The sequence below is a fragment of the Halichondria panicea genome, chromosome 15, assembly GCF_963675165.1.
Source record: "Halichondria panicea chromosome 15, odHalPani1.1, whole genome shotgun sequence".
NCBI lineage: Eukaryota > Metazoa > Porifera > Demospongiae > Suberitida > Halichondriidae > Halichondria > Halichondria panicea.
The window spans coordinates 363,918-381,107 of record NC_087391.1 but is presented as its reverse complement, the minus strand read 5'-3'; the positions used below and the strand labels follow the sequence as shown (position 1 = coordinate 381,107).

Genomic DNA, 17,190 nt, shown 5'->3' with positions numbered 1-17,190 from the left:
TAAGGGTGCCCGCACATAGTAACAAATTGACATAATTTAACCACAAAAATGCAACGTTTAGATCCTGAGACTTGCACACGCAGTATTTAATTTCAATGCGTGCGCTAGTATAGTAGTAACCACAAGTAACAACATAGTGGTTTTGTGAGAATGTCTTCAATTAAATTAACTACAAGCTGCAAAAGAAAATCAGGTAGCTACACAAACTAATAAATCAATAACAAAATAACACAATCCAATAAATACAGAGCCAGATTTGTAGCAAAGGAGTGCCTTCAGTAGTAGATGGGAGAAACGTAAGTGTGCCAATAGACCCCAGTCTCAGTACAATCAGCACGAGTGTCCGAGTTCCTCAACTAGCATTAGTCACACAGCAGGTTGGATTGTCTTTTAATGTTAATACACACTGTCTTCATTTGTGTCGAGTGGAGACGTTTCTCTTCAGTGCTTTAGACGTGTACTATCCACGATTCGAGCTGTTCATGGCACTATCCAGTGTTGTCCTTTCTCCTCAATGGCCACCTGCATGTTGATACGTCCGGTTGAGTGGCTGGTTGGGTCTTCCACCATGTTCCAGCACACAATGGCATCGCATCCTTCAGAAGCTGGAGATCCTTGCCACCAAGTTAGCAGAATGGTCCTGTGGTCAGGTACGAAAAAAATATTGTGAACAGAGGTGATGACAAAAATAAGTTGGTTCCTATGGATGGATTCTACCTGACCCGGTGCCACTACATAATTATTCACTGTACATGCACATGTATTGTCCAGATGAAGGGGACAGTCACCTTTCTGGCAAAAAACTTGGGATGGAGGACCTATACTTACAAACACGCTAGGAACTCGTCTGGAAGGTTGGCAATCTGTGTTATTATTTATTTTATGTGTCACACTCACAGAAGCTCATTTCCAGATGTCCTGGCGATGGAGGCAGTTACGACACACCATTCACTGATCAGCTGCCTCCCCAACCTCCCTATTCGGTCTGCTAATAAGCAGATGGAGCTGTGTGGACCTCACAAAAGCGGAGGTTCCACCAATCTGATGCCCGGGGAAGCCAAGCATTACTGCAGCCCAGACAAAGAGACTGGTCCAACTTGGCCTGGAGCACAGCACTCTGGTGACACTGAGGTCCAAGAGTGGTATTACACACAGGCTTTCATGGAAGCTCTGAAGGGGAAGGGAGTGAAAAGCAAGGCCCTGTGTATCAAGCTAGCAAAGCTAGTTCATAGTTTACCTTCAAAGTCCATCAAAACAGCAGCCAACCCTGGCAGAAGTCTATGAGCCAGCCAATTGTCAGCGCTGTCTGTAGCCCCAGCGTTGCCTATCTCTTCTCTTCAGGCTACTAACAAATGGCTCTTGATCTTCAACGCTAATTCTGCACTCTACGCACGCAATTGGGGCGTGGTCTACAGGCTTACGTCTTAATTTATACTCTAGCGTACGCGTACGCTAGAGCCAGATATAAAAAGTGTTCGATCTGACTATCTACGTACAGGACTTGGTCTATATTTAGCATGCTGCTATAATTAGGTAAGGTGAACAAAGTTACGGGCTGACTTTGTCCATATACGGTCTAGATTTTTCTCTAGAGGGTGTGTCATGACAAAAAATTCTCATAAATAGATAACAAAGGGATTTTACAACAAAAGCTCTTCGTAATGTTGAAGAACTGTGTGTAGTGCACCTGCAAACAAACAATCAAGTCCATAGCTCTACTGGTTTCCTAAGCGGAACTTCTTTTAGCTATATGATGAAAATCAAGTGTAAAATCTGTTGTCATCATCCTTTCCTCTCCATTTTTGGAATGCACACTAGTAGAGTGTTGCTTCATAATCCTGTGAAGGATCCATGTCTCCCCTGCAGGTAGTTTCATAGTTAGCTTTCCCTAGCAACGTGTGTGTGGGCGTACGTGGGCGTAGGTGTTCCAGCACCCTTAAATTGATCACAGAAGCGGATATGAAATCAGAATCTGTTTTATAAGCATCCGTAGCGAGTTAACTGCAATAGCAGCCCCACCCCCCTTTCCGGAGGCATGCTGGTGAGATTGGGTTTCTAGTTATTACGACCCGTTACTAGATGGATTAGCATTTCCGTTATTATTTTATTATTTTGATGATCTTTACAGTAAATACAATGTGTCAATATAATTATGTCAAATTGCAAATTGACAATAATTATAATTATATATAAATGCATACAATAATATTAAACTAGAGGGTGAGACTTGTGACTTGTGATTTTGCTATCTTGTCGAGTAGTCCGACTCCAACATAAGTGGCAAAGCAAATGACTAGACTATCATAGTTTAGTTTAAGGGCCAGTTCACAAGCATTCATGCCTTGCTTGTTCCTTAGTCTGGGGTTAGCTGAGTAGCTGCAGAGGAGGGAGGGGAAACTTTGAAAATCACATACCAAAATGCATGGCCCCCTTCATTTTGAAGGTACTAGGACCGGCTGTAACTAGAGTTCGGAAAAAACCACAGGCCATGGTATTTTGTCAAAAACAGCAGAACATTTTTTTTCTATTAACACACCATCTGAAAGGCCTCTCTCTAAGTTTTCAGTTATTGGACCAACGGAACTAAACTTATGGCCTTTCAAAGATGCTTTAGTTCATGCTAGGTCCCCTTCATTGTGAAAGTACTAGAATCGGCTAGACTACGAATAATTTCACAGTATGCTCAGGCTTGACTTTTGCATGGACTACATGTACTAGGACTTGCTTCAAGCACCGTAATGTACAGTACATACAACACATGCTCACCCCAGGAGAGCCTCAACACAGTCCACTCTGGCTGGTCCCCCCATCACGGCCTGATGCAAGGCAGTGTTGCCAGTAGGCCTGTGTGTAGCATTCACAGAAGCACCACGCTCCATCAACACACCCAGACAGTCCAGGTGGCCATTGCCAGCAGCTAGAGATAGTAGGGGGAGGCCAGTCAAGTCTGTGGCATTAGCATCCACTCCCTAAGAGGATGAAAGAGTGGGTAAATGTCTGTGTACTCATAAACAAAGGACCTGAACACTGTACATGAACATCTATACAGTCTACAAAATTGATACCTTTTCCAGTAGCTCTTGGACCAGTTCCTTCTTACCCTGGCCACCAGGAGAGAGCTCCTGTACAAGCTGTCCCAGATCACCCTAAGAGCAGGTAACAAGAATTCCATGAAGTGATGTTATATTATGTAGTCAAGGAAGCGTGGTACAGAATATCTCTCCACTTCTACCCAACAACAATTCAACTTTCAAGTCTGTCTTTTCCACATGAGTATAGTACCTTTAGTCTCTTGATAGTGGGTTTGGAAGGTCTCCTGCTGTTGTTGGTGCTCTGTTTGGTGGCTGTGGTCTTGAGGGCAGGGGAGATTACCGATAGATTAGGTTCAGACAAGGAGAGGAGGGAGGTGGTTGAACCAACTCTAGAGCTTCGCCCACTTCCAGGAGATTGGAGGTCAAAGGTCAGTCGCAAACTGAACTGGCCTCTATGTTCTTTAGTAGTAGCTGTAACCAGCTGTAGTAAAAGAAACATTGAAGACATCAATACACGTATATACATGTACACAGTACACCACATTGCTTATTTTGTATCAAGTATACAATGATGTGCATGTACACGATCTAATCGATGACAGTGTACCTTTCCCAGTTGAGGGTGTCCAATGTCAGCCTGCACTTCAGATGAGCTCTGAGCATGAGCACGGAAGTGGGCACAAACATGCTGAACCTGCATTCTCCACAGCCCTATATACAATTGTGCACGAAACATCTCTAACACTGTTTAGTAACAATGTGGATACAGCACACTGACACAGTTCATAGTTCACTTACACAGTTCATAGTTCAATTACTGTACTGCATACTGCTTTCTACAAAGTACCGTAAACGTTCTAATTATAGAACCAGCCTCGGTTAGGACGCCCTCTTTTATAACGCCCATATACTACCATATAAAATCATGTACATTGTTTCTAGAAAAATAATTATTTTTTACTGGTTCTATAATTAGAACGATTACGGTAATTAGAAGTGGAAGTGTGTGGAGACGAAGCTAAAGCAGTATCACTAGTCTTATAATTATTTAATACTGTGACTGACCCTTGCCAGGACTGTATTCTTTGAGGAGTGGTAGTCTATCCCTGGCCCCGGCATGTACAGCCATTGTGATGCTCTGGCTCTCCTGGGTTTTGTGCAGTGTCCGAGAGGAGGGGTAAAATATCCCAACCGTCTGGGTACCAAGTGTCCTCAGCTCAGGACCTTTGTCCTCAATCTCAACCACTGGGATCCACGCATTCTTGTCCTTCTCAGCAATAGCTGGCATCTAAAGAAAAACATAAAACTTGTATTCGTCTCCAAAAACTCTAATAGTAGTACTAGACAAGTGTACTATGCATGTACATGTATACTCAGCATTAACAGAAGCATCTTCGAATGGCTATAACTTTAGTTTCATTGGTCCAGCATCAAATTATGATTTTACGAGAGCTTACAACAAGGCTTGTTAAAGATGGTGTTTCAAAAATCAAAAGTCTATTTTGGGCAACAAATATAAAATATGTACAGTATAGGGATTTTAACTACCTTCATAGACTTAGCCAGTTCCACCTCAGGTCTGAGAGGAGCTTTGATGAGCCCTCCACAAGCATAGCAATGTCTGGAGCTCCACTCATTAGCTGTAGAGCACCCAGCACACATCACCGAGAGCTGGCAACCCTCCGGCTGGGGAAACAAGCACACAAATAATAATAATTATCATCAAAAGTAAATAGCAAGTGGCTAATGTCCATGTTATTTTTCCTTACATGTATGTATCTGGACTCCTTATCCTTATACAAGGTAATTTAAAGTAAGTATGTAAAGCTCATTTTTTACCCGGGGAAAAAATTTATATTTACACGCATAGAGTCTACACTATCAGGATGCTATATTACAGTAGCTATGGATTCAATATTACAACATCACTTAGTTGCTCTTCAGACGTACCTTACCTCCACACCAGTCACAGAACCTTGCATCTGATACGTTGACCCGCCCACACACCCCACACATCATGTAGCTGCTACCAGACACAGGCCTCATTATTGAGGGGGTGGGGAGGGGTGGGGCTGGGAGAGTGGGCGGTGGAGCGTCATCATCCCACTCTGGGACTATAGACCTCTCACACGTAACACAGTGGGTGAGATGGGGTGGATTAGTGGTGCCACATGACAGACAAGTAGATTTGTCCTGCACGGAGAAGGAAAAGCAATTGATTTATTGATTACACACATAAGAGAATAGTTAAAAACAGTCTAAAAACCATTTTGGCTAAAAAAAACTACAGCTCTGCCAATCCTAATTACAGCCTATAATGTACAGTACATTCATTAATGAGCTTTGCGGCAGTGCACACTATTCAATAACTTTGCTCACTTTGCCAATACTGAAGGAGCTTGCTTGTCCGTGTATGGGGGGCAGGGGAGGTGGTCTCTGTACCACCCCCTCGCACACTAGACAGGTGGTGGTGTCTGGGGGTAGCTGAGCCCTGCAACGAGAGCACACTCCCATCTGAAGAGGTGGTTTGGTGTCAATCAGGGGGAGGGGTGGGAGTCTGTAGCCACAGTGAGTGCAGTACTTGTAGCCAGGAGTCTTGGGCCGAGGTGCCTTGCAGTACACACATCTAGGACAGGAAAAACCTCAAAACTACGTTATTAGGCTACCAATTTAATTACTGTAAGCCCTATGCATACAACAGAGTGAATTACTCGAGACAAATGGAGATGACTGCAAGAGCACCAACTCGTGCAATGTAGGTATTTCTGAGTAACTGGTAGTTTTAAGGGGCTGGAAGACAACCAAACAAAGATGCTATTATAAGACGGTACTAACCGTGGCTGAGGTTTCTCTGCAGTGGTTGGTCTAGTTGTTGCCAGACTCTTGGCGGAGGTACAGCGTGAGGGCCTGGGAGGGGGACTAGCAGGGGGATCAGGATCTATGGTGGTAGCTAGACTAGCCCTAGAGGACATGCTCAGTCGCTGTCGTAGCTGAGAGGAGATGGAGGGACGAGGACTGGGGCTTCGTGGAGGAGGCTACAGGGGAGGGGGGGGGGGTCAGGTGTTTAGATTATTAAGAACTGTACCTGAGATAACCAATAGGTTTCGTCTACAGCTTTATAATTATAGTACAGCTAGTACAGCGAATATGAACGTGACAATATTAAACAACATTTCCATTATCAATTTAGCGGAGTATCGCTCATACCACATGTTCATCTTCAGACTCGTCATTGTCGACCTCCTTTCCCTCGTACACAGTGAATCTCTTGGTGACCACAGAGCTCTGTTTAGACGCATCCTTAAGCATTGCCAGAGCCTTCACGAATATCTACAACCATACGCAATAATACTGTCTTATACATGTTATTCTACTACGGCAACAGATTTACTTTTCCAGGAGGTAGCAAGAATGGGTCTTTGTACAGGAACGTGGTTTTAGGTATGTGGAGGCGGCCTTGTTTGAAGGTGGCCTCAGGGCGGGAACCATCGACAGCATACAAGATAACACAGCCATTTGTGTCTGCAGAGAAAGAGTGACCTCTTAATGTAGTGGATAGTATTGGGAGCTAGGGTGTACCTGATCTTATTTCAATAGGTGTTCTTGAGTCGATGATATGTTTCGGACCTTGGGGTGCTTTCAATGGAATAATGGTTGGCACAGCAACAGAACCTGCAGTCATTTTTCTCCAAGAATTGATTCTCTTTACGAAGTCTAAACAGCTCTTTAGAAGCACCTCTATCTCTGGGATCTCGTGGTGGTTTCAAAACGATGCTAGTGACATTTACACTTGAGAAAATTAGCAACAAGTGTGATAAACAAATAACGTTCTAATTGGAGCACATCCTCAAATCAAATAGGTGCGCATTAATCAGAAAGTGGGTGAAGAAAATGGCTGCTTTTGGAGGATCTTTGGTTGACAATATTCTACAGAAGACAAGCACTCTGAATGAAAAAGTCATCGATGAAGGCATTATCGTAAGTTTTGCTGTAAATAATATTAGGTCGATTTATTTATCCGATTTTTTCCCCCCGCAGAAAATTACGAAGAAATCGTCTCAACTCAAGGGGGAGATTTTGGATCTGATTCGAAAGCAATATGTGGATTTCGATTCGTATGTTGATAGTGCTCAGTCTCTGGAACAGCGAATACGTGACATTCTCAAAGAGCACAAACGGCTTTCAACTCGAGTGGAACAAGACCTCCGAGGAAGAGTGGCTCGCACTACTGATGAACGACCCGATATTGAAAAAAAACTCAAGGAAACTCAAGATCGAATCAGCTTTGTTCAAAGACTTGTCTCTGTTTATGTTGGATTTGAAAACGCTCGAAAGAACCTGAGCCCTGAGAAGTACGTCACCTGCGCTGAACACATACACACTGCTGCAGAGGGCCTGCAAGCACTGGCCGAGAATGGATGCGATGCTAAAGTCTACCGAACCCTCAAAACGGAGCTAGCAGACATGATGGCTGAACTGGGCTTGAAACTACATGAGGAATGGAGGAAGTTCGTACAGTGGAAGCCACAGACACTCTCTGATTCAGCCAAGATGGAGGCTCTAACATCCGTTGAATTGAGGCTGACAGCAACGACCAGCTCTGGTCTACCTCTTGAAGAGATCGTCAAGGCAATGAAACTACTTACTGCCACAAAGTTTTGGCCAGAAAAAATTAAAATGTTTGCTCGGAAGCTATTCGCGATGTTCATACGCCCCCTAATCATAAACAAGGCTATCAGTGTCGCACTATCAAAAGAAGGGACCTCAAAAGCTCTCAAAATTGTCGTGGCCAACAAGCATTCAATTTCGACTCTATACGATGATATCACCACTGTGTTAACGACTGCTCGACAGATAGTGTCCGCTAGTTACCAGAAGGAGTGGACTGCTCAGATAGGAGAGGTGGTGTGTGCTGAAATGTGTGAGCTAATCATTGCTCATCGTTTATCTACTGCTATTCCAAGAGATTCACAAGAGCTTGCAAACTATGGGGAACTATCCTCACAGACACAGCAGTTTGAAAATTCACTGGTTAAGGTCGGCCTGGCGAAAGAGGGCACTTGTCAGAAACTTAGCCAATACACTAAAGAAGTCAACTCTCACTTTGCAGCTCAAAAGAGCCAAGATCTGCTTGCTAAGGCACGAAACATTCTCATGGAACCCCTACACGCGACTGTCACAATCTTAGAAGACAAATCGTTGGAGCGACTGATCGATTTTGGTGGCGGCGGTAGTAAGGAAGAAAAACAATCAACTGGAGAACTAGCTAATTTAACGTTTCGTTTTCCAAAATGTGCCATCAGCAAGTGTGTCCAAGATTACATCGATTTGCTCTATTCAATACTCAAAGATTGCTGCAACTCTCCCTCCCCGCTAGCCCTCCAATTGTTCACCACCTGCAGGAGTATGGTCGACCTTTTCTGTGCCATTCTCTCCTCCTACCATCGACAGGCCATTGCAGAGCTACCTAGTGTGGCTATGATACAGCACAACAACTGTATGTTCCTAGCACATCATCTGATCACGCTCGGACACCAATTCCATTCTCGACTTCCTCCCCCGCTAAATTCAGAGATTGCTACGTTTGTGGATCTAGTGCCTTTAGTGAGACGACTCGGAGAACAGGTCTATGTGAGCGAAATGAGGAAACAAAGTGGAACATTGCTCCATTTCCTTCACTCGTTTGGAGGGCTGGACAACGTTTCTGAAGATGTACGATCACAAGCAGTGCAAGGGGCCTTATTGCAAGCCCGACTGCAAATTGAGAAGCTCAGTAAAGTATATGCTGAGGTACTGCCAGAGGAAATTCATCATCGAGCTGTGGGTGGGCTGTTGAATGTGGTAGTTGGTGAGTTGGTGAAAAGCGTGTTAGCACTTGAAGACATTGCAGTGGACGATGCGACTGAACTCCATTCCATTCTGAACCAGTTTTTGGAACGTGGATCGGCTGCATTGTCTAGCAATAAGGAGACGCAAGACAAATTGCTTGAGAAGTATTGTCGAAGATGGAGCAAGCTGAGGGAGCTGGCTGTAGTGATGGACGCTTCTCTGCTCAAGATTGTCGAGCTGTGGGGTGGAGGAAAGGGAGTAATGGCGCAAGTGTTCACTCCAATGGAACTCAGAGGTCTCATCAAAGCTCTCTTTAAGAACACAGACAGAAGAGCTGCTGCTCTAGCTAAAATAACTCTGTAATGTATAAGTTATGCATTCATAATTATTATGTTTTCTTTTGTATCGTGATCTTGTGTTCATATAATGTAATGAAAAAAATTTTTATTATTGTGCATGAAAGAAAAACTAGCTAGCTAGGGGATTCGAACCCAGGACCTTTAGTTTGGATGATGATAACCGCGGCCTCAAATCGGGGTCAATTTACGTTTGGTGTGCTTTAAGTAGAACTAGCTGGCTAAGAAAGAAAAATTGATGAGGCCGACGATCTAGGAGCTGAGAGATAAAGTCATGGCGTTTTCTAGCGATACACTGGTTGCAGACATCAGGAAGTACTCGAGTGAAAGGAGCTTCAAGGCTCTGGTGGATGTCCTGCAAACACAAGAGGATAGCCTGGTTGAGACTGACCCTTCTGTACTTGACACCATTATTGAGTGTCTTAGCTCCAACGCTCACTCTCTGGGTGTCCTGGCAGCACTGTGAGCACTGTAACTATAGTATCACAGGGGGTGGAAACCAATGCAGGGGGTGGAGATTTGTTGTACATTTTGTTATTATACATGATTGGACAAATCAAACGGCTGGCCAGTGCAGTTGGAAAGCGTGTCTCATATGTATGACATTGCGTAGCATAATTATACTGTATGATTTGGGCTTACCTGTTCTATAATTATTGTAAATGAATTTATACAGAAATGGAAAACTGAATCGAGAGCAAGTGGCGTGGACCAACTTTATCTTACAGATGAGAGATTTCATCACCAATTTTTCGACCGAACAAATTAAGCACTCTCCATTAACATGTGAGTAGAGCCCCCCCACACACACACCCCCCCACACACACACACCCCTCACTCCCACACACACACTCACGTGATTTACACTCTACAGTTTGTAATCTGATCCACAAGTTCACGGAGCAGCTGTGTCTGAAGAAACAAGCACGAGAGGGCATACCGATACTTCTCCTGGCCATTGACAAGTACTCTCCCTCCCCCACCACCCTCACAGCCATTCACTGCGACCTCATTCAGGTACACACACACACACACACACACACACACACACACACACACACACACACACACGCATTACTTATGGCTAACATAAGACTAACGATGTTCTGATTTTCATGCAGCTCTGTTTAATGGCTAAGAACCTGAAGCCTGCTCTTCCCTACCTGGAGAAGGAGTACACAACACTCTTCACTGAAGTAGGTCACTCTGTTACAATGTTCCGCTTTTATGTTTCTTTCTTCAGAATGAGCAGTTTGATGTCAAGCATGTGCTACTATTCTACTACTATGGAGGGATGGTGTACACGTGTCTCCATGACTACCTCAGGGCCCTCCTGTTCCTCACTGTGGTGAGCACAGAACTTACCTTAAAATTCACTTCCATAAAAAATGTGATGAATATTTATTAACCCTCCTCCCCCCCCCCCCCACACACACACACACACACACACACACACACACACACACACACACACACACACACACACTTAGTGTCTCACTATGCCCACTGTGGCAGTCAGTGCTATCATGGTGGCAGCCTACAAGAAGTACTGTCTAGTCTCTCTATTGAAATTCGGCAAGGAGATTTCTTTACCAAAATACTCCTCACACATTGTGGAGAGAGCTCTGAAAGTGAGAGTGTATCACTATTCTATGTACATCCTCCACATTTGTAGCGTAACAAAAACCGTTTTTCCCCAGAAATTTCATCTACATGTAGCTGCCGTGTAAAAATATTGTATAGACTGTACATATGTAACTCACTGTACCGTACTGTACACGTGTACACTGTGGAATGTGTCTGCAATTCATCTGGTGGTGTACTGTATAGCAGGTATTTTTCGTGAGGTAAAAATTCGTTTACCCTGAATCCAGTCATTTTAAGGATTTTTACACCACAAAGATTCCCCACTATACAGTATTGCTAATTGCAGCCTCTCTGTGGGCCGTATATTCAAGTGGCCAAGTTCTACTCCTCTGGCAAGGCAAGCTCTTTACAGTCGGCCATTGTCAAGTTCCAAGACATTTTCAACGCAGTGAGTGCACGCTACCAACTAGTGCATTTGTTGTGTTTGAACAGCATATTATAATAATTAAAAATTATACTCAATTCAGGATGGCAACACTGGGTTGATACAGAGGCTCTCAGCAAGAGTGCATAGACACAGTGTACAGAGATTGACTCATGTAAGTATAAGTATAGTACTTGTATTACTGTGTGTATAGGCAGTGCCTTAATTGTTAATTGTTGTGTTTGTGTTTTTCTTGCAGACTTTTCTGACTGTGGGGCTTGCTGATGTCAGCACGAAATTAGAACTGTCAAGTGAGCAAGAAGCTGAGAAATACATCAGAGATATGGTAACTATTCACACACAGAATCTATCGGTTACAGTATCTTCAAAATATTCACAACATTTTATTTGTCCCCCACATACACACTCACCCACCCCCCCCACACACACACACCCACACCCACACATTCACACAGATTGAGGATGGGGAGGTCCACGCAACGCTTGACCAGGCAGCACGAATGGTCTCTTTCACAGAGAACCCTGAGAACTTTGACACTCTGGACACAGTGCGACTGATGGACTCACAATTGAGGGAGGCTATCTCTCTAGAGAAGAAACTGGGAGCATTCGATAAAGAGCTGGCAGGGGACCCAAGATACATAGAGAGAGTGAGTGTAGGTCTTGACTGTTTAATGATGTACAGTTGTATGTAGCTCTAGTACTGTTAGACAATCTCAGTGTTGCTTGCTGCTGACTATATACATACATGTACAGTTTATATAAGCCATTTTGTCTCGATCACCTAATTACTCCTCCCCCCCACACACACACACTAGCTGATGCGGTCGGGAGGTGATGAGGATCCTCTGTTCCCTGATGAACCTTTGTAGGAGGACAATCTTATTAGACTGATCACTCTACTGTGTGTGTGTGTGCTTGTGTTCTTTCAAGATTCAGTGTTGCCATGTTATGATTTATCCATCCCTTGTGTATTATTCACGATGATTTTTATAGTGGGTGGGCCTTGAAAAACACATACATTATTAATGGTCCACATGAGCTTGGGCAAGCATGACGATATTAATATTAACAGCTATAATAAAAGTTACAGAGTTCAAGTGTTTATTTACTATTCATCATTGTGACAAATTGCTCATACTTGAGCTTGCCATCTCCATCAGCTTTCGCCTCTCTCATCATTTCGTCCACCTCCTCTTTCGTGATCTTCTCTCCGAGGTTTCCCATAATGTGACGAATCTCATCGCCAGAAATGTGGCCATCGTTATTCCTGTCAAACACACGGAAAGCAGCCACGATCTCAGCCTGCTCGGCCCTCTCCTTTGCTTTGCTAGTCAACAAAGTCAGGAACTCTGGGAATTCTATAGTGCCGTTTCCACCTGCATCGATATCTTTGAGCATGGCTTTGAGCTCAGCCTCTGATGGGTTTAGCCCCAGGGACCTCATGACAGCGCCCAGGTCGTTGGTAGTGATGGTACCACGGCCCTCCTTGTCAAAGAGGGAGAAAGCTTCACCAAATTCGGCAATTTGAGCCTCTGTCAGTTTGTCTAAGCTTACTGCCTGCAAGTGCACAAATACACAGTATTAGAGTGTTCATTTTCATACAAGTAACAGCAGCATAGCTCACCATTTTGCTCCAAACTCTTCAGCTAGGGGCGAGTAGACTAAGTTTTACCAGACTTTGCTAAAAAATCTCTGAGCCAGGCACACCCACTTTTTTTGCAAGCTCTAGCGCATGCGCAGTACACTTGGCATGTCAACACCCACTCATAAAAATAAAAACAATTATACATGTACTGTGGTGAAATATTTGCACAAAAAGTAAGTGTTAATTGATTCTGTCCAGTGTGCTAGTAATAGCTAGTGAGAATGTTCTGTTGAGTGTGTGCTCCCAGTTAGCGGAGAGCCTCACAAGACTCACACCCTCACGCTCCACACCATCCACAGCGACACTCACACCACCCTCTGCTTTCAGTTTCGTGACAGGACGACAGATCAGCTGAGTGGCAGTCAAACTAACAATTGAACCACCAGCTTCAGGTTCTTTAGGCTTTCTTATTCTGATGCCTTTTGTTTTCTTGTCTTTGGTTGCGGTGACATTGAGAACTGAGTCAGCACAGGAGACTATCACACTGCGGACCTTCACACTGCCCTGGTGTGACTGTGTGTGTGTGTGTGGGTGGTGTGTGGTGGGGGTGGGGGCGGTATGAGTATGTGTATTGCTACACTATATACAAGCTGGGAAATTGTAAAAGTAAGAGCAATTTTGGCAATTGATATTGGCTCTAGTAATGAGATCTGTATACCCACCTTTTGTCCTCTGGGGCTCCAAAACTCTAGTAAGATCTCGGGATAGTCCACCGTTGTCTGACTGGTGTTGCCAGGAGGGGAGAGGGGGGTGGAGTCAGGGGCTGGCTCATTCTCCCATGCTCCAATGCTCACATTCTGAGGAGACAGGAATTGCTATTAATACATCTGCTAGAAGTAAACATATGGATATACATGTAGGTCTCCAAACAGATGTAACACAGGCTAATGTTGTGGGCTTTAAAACAAGTGTATGCCTGAACCAACAATCATAGCTAATGCACGTATAAAGTATAAATACAGTAACAATGTGGCACTTACACACATGAATGGTAGAAAGACCTCCTCATAGGCACTGCAAGAGAACAAGCTATCATGACAGCTACCTAGTACTATGGTAACTCACCCGAGCTCCTTGAGTGGTCTCTGAATGATGGCCTGGGCAAGTGGGAGGGGAAGACTGTGCTCGGCACTCTGGATGTACCCAAGGAGGTGGTCTGAGGGGGGGGGGGGGGAGAAAGTAATATAGATTCAAAAACAGGCCCAAAATAGGCTTTTGATTTAACACATCATCTGAAAGGCCTCTCTCTAAGCTTTCAGAATTAACTTTATTGGACCAACGAAACTAAAGTTATGGCCGTTCAAAGATGCTTTATTAAACGCTAAGATGCACATTAAACATGAAGTTGCGATGACCTGTACTCAACATTGCATGAAAGTACTACACATGTGTGCATCAAGGGACCTCTGTTACCTCTGTGATTATCCACCGTGCATTACTACTTACCGACACTATCTTGCAAAGCCTCTATCCAGGATCCCCCCAGAGGAAACGCCTCGAGGAACTGATTATCCAGACTGGACAGACGAGTAGACATCAGACCAGCAGCTACATCACAACAAGTGATATAGTAGGTCATTTCAGAAACTTAAGAAAGTAACACCACAAATTTGGCATTTGTCTATGTAAACAAAATGGTTCAATTGACAAAGTTTTACATTTCTGATTGTTTTTTGGGCAGAAATTGCGTATAGGTTTTGGGGACACAATCAGATTCATTAATCATAAGACGATAGGATAACCGTGCTCAGGCATGGTCAGTCTAACAGTGTATTCTCTCACCAGTGGGTATGATGGCAAAGTGTAGAATATGTGGGGAACAGCTGGCAGCTACTAGGGCCTGTACAGCACTCGACACTAGGGCATCGTTACCCACCAGGACCACTGTGAATGGTCGTCTGTCTCTCCTACACGGTGTGTGTGTGGGAGTAGTATGAGGAGGAATGTATTTACCTGCATGTCAGTTATGCATGTAGAGCTTCGCATAATATGACAGCTAAGGAGCTTTAAATATCTGCTGTTATACGTGTATGTGCTTCAATACACTTGCTTTAAACACCATGCCTCATGTCATAGATTGAGTGGTTTCAACTCTTGGCCTAACCACTAAGCTATTGAGCTGTGTGTGATCACCAGACTCACCACTCCTTGTGCAGAGTGTTCATGAGAGACATGAGCTTAGAGACAGTGTCCTTGTCTCCCTGCACCCACTGGACCACCTCCCCCTCTCTCTCCAGTCCCCTCGCCACTGCCCCACTCCCTAGCAATCCCTCCACCACACACCACAGCCGCCCACGCGCAAAGTCCCAGTCATAGCGATCATGATCATCTCCACCAGACTACACGATGTGTGTGTGTGTGTGTGTGTGTGTGTGTGTGTGTGTGGGTGGGTGGGTGGGTGGGTGTGTGTATATTCAAAGAAATTCTATGTAGGTGTGGGTGTATACCTTAAAGAAACAATTTTTATAATCAATGGACTCACCAGAATGGGGGAATTCATTCTATTATCAATATGAGTGGCCCTCTCCAGAGAGTCATATTTCCTAGAGAATAGGCTACTCTCCTCTGGCCTACGTCTGACCATGGACTCAGCAGACTGCACCAATACAGTAGAAAAGCATGTCAAACCTTGTGCCCATACAGTCAGTATAATCATGTATGCAGTATACACACAATTTTGTTTTTTGGCGTATGAATTAACTCACTTTGGCAGAGGTGGGCAGACTGACCATTGAGCACCGATCAGAGCCAAAGAATGGACTGTAACACATGTAGAACAAGGTGATACCAAATTCAATGAAAACTACACAAGCATTATTTCAAAGTTTGGCTATTAACTTAATTCCACACAGTCTACCTGAGGGTAGGTCTTGGAGGTGAGGGTGCCACGCCCCCACTGATCTCATCATCACTGTCAGAAGGAGAGGAAGCAAACGCGACCGAGGACTCTCTAAACTCCACCCCCTCTGCCTCCTCCAGTAGCTCCCCCACCGGGTCATGGTGACCTCTTTTAAATGGACGACTACGACGAAGTAGACGCAAGATAGCTGCCGTCGATGGCTGTGGGGGGTGGGTTGATAAATAATACACACGTGGGGGGGATTAATATCCTTACCATGAATCTTCGCCCTTTCTCATGAGCAACTGGATCTGCAAACGCCTGTACACAAAGCAATACAATAATATGCCTCAATTTTCAATTTCCAAGTTCTTACTTGTTCCTCGCCACCGCTCTCAGAGTCTGACACATGCTCAGCCAGATCATCAGAGAAGATATCATCATCATCCTCTTCACTGGAGGCTATGGAAACAAGTACACACGTCTTATTTGTTAGCTACAAGAGTCAGAAAAGAGCTGCAAAGTTGTACACTGCCATGCCAGAAGCTAGATGGGCGTGGCCCGTCCACCAAAATAATCTTAGTGGAGCTACCATATGTACTTGTACCTTCATTGGTTCTTCGATCCAAGGCAACTGCTGTGCTGGATAACGACCTTACAGTCACCGTGGCTAGATGCTCTGATACTTTCTCAGAGACGAGTTTGACTTCTCCTTGAAAGCTGTGTTGTAGCACTTGAGACATGTCAACTTTGCCGATAGCCAGTGTCTTGTAGCCACCGAGGGGACGATTGCCCACTCTCTTACGCCGTTGGAGGCGAATCTGGAGCACATTTCCACCCCTCTTCAGGAAGTGAGGGTACTGGAGTGTGTGTGTGTGTGTGTGTGTGTGTGTGTGTGTGTGTGTGTGTGTGTGTTTATATATGTAGCTCAAGATATACATATACTACAAATATTGGGCCCAGGGATACTCAATTGTGATATTGAGAGAGCCTCCCTCACCTGCAGTGAGTAGGTCCACTCCAGGGGAACGTCGAGGACTCCGTTGGTACGCAGGTTGATCTGATTGGACCTGAGCACTCGATGAGGTGTCTTCATTGACGCTGACAGAACCACTGATCCAGTACCTGATTCTAACGGACGTACAACTTGCAGCCTGGTCACAGTCAGCACACACAACCTGAGGAGAGCAGAGTTAAAACACAGTATATAAACTAGTACTAAATTGTGTTACCTTGAGACACAGTTGGGTGGGACTTTCCTAACTTCCCATGTCGAGAGCATTTGCATTCTCATTGGCACTATTCCCCCCTCTGGGAAGTCCTCCCCTGTGGTGTGTAGGGGGGACTCCAGTCTGTCAGTGGAGTGTCTTTCTGCCCTCTCTTCACTCATTTTTTTAATTTTATTCGTCTCTAGCTGTTCACTTAGCACTGCTGAGTGGACACAATCTCTAAAT

General features: G+C 44.5%; 5 protein-coding genes and 1 long non-coding RNA gene across 7 annotated transcripts; 2 read left to right on the top strand and 4 right to left on the bottom strand.

Annotated features, from left to right (window-relative positions):
• Positions 1 to 136: 136 nt before the first annotated feature.
• On the bottom strand, positions 137 to 1,380 carry LOC135349166 (uncharacterized). The gene is made up of 3 exons (XR_010398884.1): positions 1,238 to 1,380; positions 898 to 1,170; positions 137 to 640 (listed from the first exon to the last, which is right to left on the bottom strand). It is a non-coding gene; the product is annotated as an uncharacterized LOC135349166 (long non-coding RNA).
• Positions 1,381 to 2,090: 710 nt separating this feature from the next.
• LOC135349375 (double zinc ribbon and ankyrin repeat-containing protein 1-like) lies at positions 2,091 to 6,866 on the bottom strand. Its single transcript, XM_064547909.1, has 13 exons — positions 6,612 to 6,866; positions 6,424 to 6,554; positions 6,240 to 6,362; positions 5,868 to 6,067; positions 5,412 to 5,658; positions 4,983 to 5,225; positions 4,581 to 4,718; positions 4,098 to 4,320; positions 3,640 to 3,743; positions 3,283 to 3,513; positions 3,066 to 3,146; positions 2,767 to 2,969; positions 2,091 to 2,376 (listed from the first exon to the last, which is right to left on the bottom strand). Exons 1-13 carry the CDS (start codon positions 6,712 to 6,714, stop codon positions 2,214 to 2,216), a joined length of 2,190 nt encoding a protein of 729 aa, XP_064403979.1. The 5' UTR covers positions 6,715 to 6,866; the 3' UTR covers positions 2,091 to 2,213.
• LOC135349374 (centromere/kinetochore protein zw10 homolog) lies at positions 6,853 to 9,314 on the top strand. Its single transcript, XM_064547908.1, has 2 exons — positions 6,853 to 7,010; positions 7,071 to 9,314. The coding sequence occupies exons 1-2, from the start codon at positions 6,924 to 6,926 to the stop codon at positions 9,222 to 9,224; spliced, it is 2,241 nt and encodes a 746-aa protein (XP_064403978.1). The 5' UTR covers positions 6,853 to 6,923; the 3' UTR covers positions 9,225 to 9,314.
• A 107-nt stretch (positions 9,315 to 9,421) lies between these two features.
• On the top strand, positions 9,422 to 12,219 carry LOC135348321 (COP9 signalosome complex subunit 3-like). 2 transcript variants are annotated; one of them, XM_064546504.1, is made up of 11 exons: positions 9,422 to 9,679; positions 9,894 to 10,003; positions 10,092 to 10,234; positions 10,339 to 10,413; positions 10,461 to 10,565; positions 10,708 to 10,848; positions 11,151 to 11,252; positions 11,332 to 11,403; positions 11,488 to 11,574; positions 11,705 to 11,899; positions 12,068 to 12,219. In XM_064546504.1, exons 1-11 carry the CDS (start codon positions 9,492 to 9,494, stop codon positions 12,119 to 12,121), a joined length of 1,272 nt encoding a protein of 423 aa, XP_064402574.1. In that variant the 5' UTR covers positions 9,422 to 9,491; the 3' UTR covers positions 12,122 to 12,219. The 2 variants fall into 2 exon arrangements, with proteins under 2 accessions (XP_064402574.1, XP_064402573.1); XM_064546503.1 differs by having other exon boundaries at positions 11,705 to 11,905.
• Positions 12,217 to 12,972, bottom strand: LOC135348326 (calmodulin-like). Its single transcript, XM_064546508.1, has 2 exons — positions 12,877 to 12,972; positions 12,217 to 12,809 (listed from the first exon to the last, which is right to left on the bottom strand). Exons 1-2 carry the CDS (start codon positions 12,877 to 12,879, stop codon positions 12,354 to 12,356), a joined length of 459 nt encoding a protein of 152 aa, XP_064402578.1. The 5' UTR covers positions 12,880 to 12,972; the 3' UTR covers positions 12,217 to 12,353.
• A 31-nt stretch (positions 12,973 to 13,003) lies between these two features.
• Positions 13,004 to 17,186, bottom strand: LOC135348319 (uncharacterized). Its single transcript, XM_064546502.1, has 15 exons — positions 16,969 to 17,186; positions 16,737 to 16,914; positions 16,344 to 16,596; positions 16,113 to 16,198; positions 16,013 to 16,057; positions 15,755 to 15,957; positions 15,603 to 15,657; positions 15,380 to 15,493; positions 15,040 to 15,236; positions 14,680 to 14,804; positions 14,344 to 14,445; positions 13,963 to 14,053; positions 13,878 to 13,911; positions 13,560 to 13,694; positions 13,004 to 13,410 (listed from the first exon to the last, which is right to left on the bottom strand). Exons 1-15 carry the CDS (start codon positions 17,124 to 17,126, stop codon positions 13,078 to 13,080), a joined length of 2,109 nt encoding a protein of 702 aa, XP_064402572.1. The 5' UTR covers positions 17,127 to 17,186; the 3' UTR covers positions 13,004 to 13,077.
• Positions 17,187 to 17,190: the final 4 nt, after the last annotated feature.